Source organism: Wolffia australiana, chromosome 10 (genome assembly GCF_029677425.1).
Source record: "Wolffia australiana isolate 7733 chromosome 10, ASM2967742v1".
Lineage (NCBI taxonomy): Eukaryota > Viridiplantae > Streptophyta > Magnoliopsida > Alismatales > Araceae > Wolffia > Wolffia australiana.
In genome coordinates, this window is record NC_135844.1 from 3,565,461 (window position 1) to 3,572,500 (window position 7,040).

At 37.0% G+C, this 7,040-nt stretch overlaps 1 protein-coding gene across 1 annotated transcript; it reads right to left on the minus strand.

Annotated features, from left to right (window-relative positions):
* Nucleotides 1–1,977: 1,977 nt before the first annotated feature.
* On the minus strand, nucleotides 1,978–4,791 carry LEA4-5 (Late Embryogenesis Abundant 4-5). The gene is made up of 2 exons (XM_078582140.1): nucleotides 4,684–4,791; nucleotides 1,978–2,377 (listed from the first exon to the last, which is right to left on the minus strand). The coding sequence occupies exons 1-2, from the start codon at nucleotides 4,789–4,791 to the stop codon at nucleotides 2,084–2,086; spliced, it is 402 nt and encodes a 133-aa protein (XP_078438266.1). The 3' UTR covers nucleotides 1,978–2,083.
* Nucleotides 4,792–7,040: the final 2,249 nt, after the last annotated feature.

Sequence of the window (7,040 nt, forward strand, 5' to 3'; positions counted from 1 at the left end):
GTTGGCCATAGTCAAAGTATAATCATCCATCCACAAGACGTCTTTGGTGTCTCAGGTTTAAGGACCACTTACACAACCATGACATGAATAAACCTGATTGACAGTTTGGTATAATACCATTCAGGGACTCATACGGATAAATTCAGTGAAATCTTTCCACTAAAAAGTACCCACTATCTATCCTTAGTGTCTCCACACTAATGGCTACATGAGTGGCCATACTCATCATATGAGTGAGGCTAGATAGTGCTATTCTAGCCGGATACTTTGATGTCCTTCTCGCGTGTCTTTCGAATAGGAATGTTTAGAACACATGCTTAAAAACTAGTGATCTCCATATTACCATCTCATCATTATTCACTAAGTCCGATCATGTATTTATGGAGTTCATTATAAGCATCACACATACACTATAATGAATATGTTCTATTAATGAACGTATAACGAGATGTGAAATGTGTGATTGGCTTGCCGGCCACATATATTTCCATCAATGGGTACGCAGGCTGAGCACACTATGCACTTGGGGTGCATGACGAGAGACATTCTGCCAGGAGACTAATGCATGAAGCAGAGAGTACTGAGACAACTGGGGGCACGAGGCATCCTTGGGGGTAGTGCTGCGACGCGCGGAGCCTAGGCTAGGGGCACTAAGCACAGCGGTGTCAGCACATGTGCTGGTGGTGCATGGAGTGTCAAGGCTAGGACCGAGCACATGGATGTGGTGGATATGTGTTAGGTCGTGTGGTGCGACTAACCAATGACCCATAGGCGCACAGTGCCCGGCCAGGGGCACACTTGTTGTGGCCACTACACAACAACATGTGTTGCCCCCTGTCTCATTACTTCCGTTGCATCCCTGGCCTTCCCCAGTGTAATGCATATGGCCTCCGGTGTTATCTTGCTCCTTTTAATACAATGTCATTTTGATATTATGGGCCTAGCTCTACCTTATTTACTTAACTTCCAATCAATCTAAAGCAGTCCTAAGAGACTTTTGTTGCACAAGCAAATGTTGCATAACATTTCTGCCCAAGCGTTATCCAAACATTATTCTTAGATCTATATTTGGTCGCTTGACACATACATAAAGACACTTAACGGAACAGTAAAAAAATACTGACTATGTAAACAAAACAAGCATCCAGGACTCATGTATCTGAGTCCTACCCCTCTAAGCCAGTGTAGTTCTACCCAAGATATTATAAACAGAAAGATAGACATATAGAATGATATAATGATTAATAGATAGAGAGATGGATAGAGAGACAAATAGACTTATATAAATAATGATTGATAGACAAAGATATAGATAGATAGACAAACAGACAAACAGATATACTGATATAATGATAGATAGATATATACTGATATAATGATAGATAGATAGACATAGACAGATTGATAGAATGATATAATGATAGATAGACATAAAGATAGATGGATACATAGATAGGCATATGGATAGATAAAATGATGGAGTGATGGAACGATAGATATATAGATTTATTGAATGATGGAACGATGGATAGATAGATATACATATGGATAGATAAAATGATGGAATGATGGAACTATGGATATATAGATTTATAGAATGATGGAATGATGGAACGATGGATAGTGAATGATATGATGATGGAATGATGAAACGATATATAGAATCATCTAGTGATGGAATGATGGAACGATAGATAGATAGAATGATGGAATGATGGAACGTGATATATCGATAGAATGATATAGTGACAGAGAGGTGGAATAAATATATATAGATAAATGAGTAAATACGCATATTATAGACATAGCGACAGAGGGATAGATTGATTTATATATCCAGACATCCACCTACGTCCTCTCTCTAGAGACAGGGGACCCAGAAAAACCAACAGGACTGAAGGAGACAGAGAGATGGATAAAACGGACGGATAGAAGGATAACAGATGAAATGATAGATAATACATACAGAAAACCAGCATTATCTATTTTTCATAAGCAGAGAATCAAAACACAACCCACATGAACCAACATCCAGGCGAAGCAACTTAAACGTAAACTGATCCTTTACTCCTCTGAAGCTGGTCTAAGTGTAGCCACCTCCGGTCTGGTGATGACCAGGCAGGGTGCTGCCGCTGAGCGGGTTGTGCGCCGCGGTCGGTCGGCCGGTGCCGGTGGCCGCGCCGACGGGCTTTGCATGGGCCACGCCGGCGGTCGTCGGCGCGGCCGCGGCTCCGCCGGTGGCTCGGAGCCCCTCTCTCTCGGCGGCGTTCTCTTCCTTCGCCTGCTGCTTGTTGATCTCCGCCTGCTCCATGACTTGTTGCTTCCTCTCCTCTGCCATCTCCTTCTCTTCCGGCGAGTGGGCTCTCATCTTCTCCCCCTGTCGCGTCAGGATTTGTTAGAACTGTTCAGCATATCAAACTATATCAGACATGATTTTCAGCATTTACGTTCTCATTCCAGATTAGAATTCTAAAGTAATTGGTATGTAATCAGAGTAGAGATAGCCAAACTGTCTCTCTCCTCTTCTCCCCCTGTCGCGTCAGGATTTGTTAAAACTGCTCCATACGCATATCAATCCATATCATACATGATTTTCGGCATTTACGTTCACGTAGCAGTTAAGAATTTCACTATGTCAATATCATAGAAAAATTCGCCAAGCCTGTGCTAATTTTGAATGTTGGAAAATTCTCTCCCTATCTCTCTATCTGTCTATCTTTCTGTATCTATATCTATCCATCTCTCTGTCTAACTCTCTCCCTATCTATCTATCTCTCTGTCTATCTATCGATCTATCTATCTAAAGTTATTGGTATACAATATCAGAGTAAAATTAGCCAAGCCTATGCTGATGTTGAATGTTGGAAAATTCTCTCTCTCTTTCTCTCTATCTGTCTATCTATCTATCTGTCTATCTGTTTATCTATCTATCTATCGATCTATCTATCTATATCTCTCTCTGTCAAAATATCTCTCCCCCTGTCTCTCTGTCTATCTATTTATCTGTCTATCTCACACTCTCTCTGTCTCTGTCTCCGTCTCCCTCTCTCTATTTCTGTTTCTCTCTCTATATCGCTCCCTCTCGTCTGCGTTCTCTTCCTTTGCCTGCTGCTTGTTGATCTCCGCCTGCTCCATCACTTGTTGCCTCCTCTCCTCTGCCGTCTCCTTCTCTTCCGGGAGTGGGCTCTCATCTTCTCCCCCCGTCACTCACGCTTTATCAAAACTATTCTATGCACCTATCATGATCTTCAGTGCTGGAAATATCATATCATGTCATATCACATATGATTTTCAGCGGGCGAGAATTCTGATTGGTATGTAGTATCATAGTAAAATTAGCCATGCCTATGCTGATTCTGAATGTTGGAAATATCTCTCTTCCTCTTTCTCTGTCTGTCTATCTCTCTCTATCCTTATCCACCTATCTCTGTCCGTCTATCTCTCTCTATCCTTATTCAACTATCGCTCTCTCCATCTCTCTCTATCCTTATCCACCTATCTCTGTCTGTATATATCTCTCTCTATCCTTATCTACCTATCTCTGCCTGTTTATCTATTTCTCTATCTCTGTCTTGCTAATTTGAATGAGCTCTCATCTTCTCCCCCTGCTCACTCAGGGTTTATCAAAACTATTCTATACCCGTATCATGCTTGTTTGTAATATCTTGTTAGAATTCATATGGCAGGTAAGAAAAGTGAAGTTATTGGTTCTATAATGACATTATAAAGTTAGCCAAGCCTATGCTGATTTTGAATGTTGGAAAATTACGTGTCTACCTTCTAGCTTTCTAATTATGAACTCACTTGAATAGAAATAGAGAGGTTGGGGGCTCCCCATTCGGCTAAGTTCTTAGAGCAAATAGAATATTACGATTAAAGTAACATCTTTTAATTCAGAAAAAACACTAGTTTCATGAAAATATCTTACGTTAACTCAAGTTAGATTCATGATTCGCCTCGAAGAGAGATATTTAAGCAAAATATATATAGTTGGATCGACATCTATTTGCAATCCCCAGAATCCAGTGGAAAGAAAGATCAGGAGCTAATGCCCTTTAATAAAACAGGAGCTACTATTTTCTTGTTATTCATCTCTATTCCAACTAAGGATTGAAAATAAAATAAACGAGGCCACTCGAAATAACCTCAATAAGTTATGAAAACAAGATTTTTCTTCAATTATCTTACTCCAATCTCCGGATTAATTGATAATTCTCTAAGTATAGGAAAATTATCTTGTAGAACAAAAACAAAACTCTTGACCGTTGAAAAACCAGAGTTCATTATTTGCATACTATTTTCCTCCTCGCCTTTAAAATAAAAAATATAGTTTCTTGTCATCATTTACAACTGGAAACAAAATTTTGATTCTCATCGACATATCCATTTACTCTCTCATTTTAAAAGACAACTTGAAGTAAATAATGGGAAAACCTGAAACTTAATCTACCAAGTTACGGATGAAAACAGAAGCTTGATATTTATCCATGGTTCCCTTGACTCGTTACCCAAATTTACACGAATTGAAGCAGATTATTTCACAGTAAGTAAATAATGGGGAACCCAGTAAAGTTAACGTACCATAGTAAGATTGGAAATAGAACTTTGATGTTCATGCATGTATAATTAGAAAGTTAACACACATTCTCCTAGAAAATAAAAAAAATAAAAAAATGAAAGTACCTTCTCCTGGGCCATGGCCTTGGTCTTCTCCATGCCAGCCTGGGCAGAGGCGGCAACGTTGGCCGCCTTCTCCTTGGCCGCAGCCATTGCACTCTTTCCTGACTGCATTTTTGATATGATGCTTGAGTTTAGAAGATTGCAATGTATTTATAGCGATGGGGGTAAGTTATACGTGGCATAATAATGGTTTGCATGTCTTTGGAGGCTTGTATGGCCTCCACGTTTAAGTTTCTAGATTGAATTCGGAATTAGAGATAGAGGGTATTTCTGGGAAACTTCAAATTCAATGATATAACACCATGCATGGGTAGGTGTTATATCATTGAAGTTTCATCCCAAATGGAAGTTTGGAGTTGTTTTGAGAGTTTATGAATAAGTGTTATATCATTGAAGTTTCATCCCAAATGGAAGTTTGGAGTTGTTTTGAGAGTTTATGGGTAGGTGTTATATCATTGAAGTTTCGTCCCAAATGGAAGTTTGGAATTGTTTTGAGAGTTAATGACTCTTATCTTCATCTTCATTCTAATATGCTTACTTGAAGAACTTGATATCCATCTAAAGAGAGTTAGTTTCAAACGCAAGATGTGGAAAATTGATATGACTATTGATCAAACGAGGATACTCATCGGTGAAGATTCAGATAAGTTTCTTTTTTACGCATTAACTGAATTTTGATAAAATTGATGCAAATGATATGGTGAGACATACCTTGATTTTACTGAGACCCGGACCTTCAAACTAATGCATGAAAGTATGAATCTATATATAAAATGGATTCACATGAATGGATCAATTTCTAGCAAGGCTGGTTGTGGTAATTTGGTCTTAAAAGAAATTAAGCAGTAAGAGGGAGTGAATTAGCTGACTATATCTTTGAAAAAATTAAGTGGGTACTGCTCACTCATTACAATTGTCACTCTTAGACGCTCTTACATACCAATACCCATTTATTCTCTGTCTACAATTGTTCTCTGTCTACGGTGACCTATAATATAAATATCCCTTTATTCTTACAAGTTTTCTTGTCCATAAAAGGGTATGAAATACACATGAAATTAGTGTCAAGAAGGAATAATAAATTGATTTTAAATAACATAATGTGTTCTCAAATTAGCTCACTCATGCCTCACTCATGCCCTTTGGTGGATTCAAGATAAAAATAAGAGTATGTTAAGTCCCATTGCCTATCAAACAATTTCCAGCTAAAATTATTTCATTCATATTTAAACATTTCAAAACTCTATTATTAGAGAGAAAATAGCCAACTTTATTAACTCAAACACTATAAAATAGGCTAGAAACATTCACCCACATCATTTAAATTCTTTTCTAATGAGGAAGGATTTTTGAAGATTCAAACTAGAAATAAGGGGGTGAATTGAATGTGTATAAATGTTTGAAATATCATCCAATTTATCTCTTACGTCTGTATATTCTATCCCTAATCTATGATTAAAAAAATTAAAATTAAGGTAATTTTGAATCATTATTAACCAACTAAAATTTGAGGTGTTAATATGTTTTGACATTTGAGTTAAAGAATAAAACTTGTAAAAAATTGAATTTTACAGAAAATGATTGAATGGTGATGAGCAATGCTCGTCTCCACAGTAAACTTATATCAGGTATTCAAATAGTGAGATGATAAGAATAATACTTATATGCAATAGAAGAAGTTGGCACAGTGGATGATAATGATGAGTAATATGAATTAGGTATGATAGATGGATGTGGATACATTGATATTTATGAATGTTGATAATAGTATTATGATGTAAGTGTAAGGAGACTTGCCATAGATCCCTATATTCTTCTAGGATCAAGGTAATTTGAAACAGTGAGAGAGTCCCTTCACCTTGATTTTATCTTCTAACTTTGAAAAATGATGGATACCAAAAATGTGGGAACAATTCCAATATAATTTTTATATGTATATATGGATCTATTTATATATCTTCTGCTAGGAATAGATAAAAGATATATATATATATATATATATATATATATATATATATATATATATATATATATATAAATGGAGAGAGAGATAGATAGAGATATATGGATAGAGATAGATAGATAGAGAGAGAGAGAGCAGTGACCTTAGAATTAGTCCCAAAACACCTTCTGGATTATTAGATAATGCATTTGGAACTTAGATTTTTCTCTTCTTTTATCCATGCATTAGATAACCAGCATGTCAGCTAGTCCTTAGATTATTGAAATATTTTTTCATACTTTCCCATGTTTAAATGCCACTGTGGTGCACATCCAACTTTACAATGGTGATGTCAGATTCTCTGAAGCATGTGCTTCATGATCCATGTTGATTCTCTCACAGGAATGGAAACTAAGTA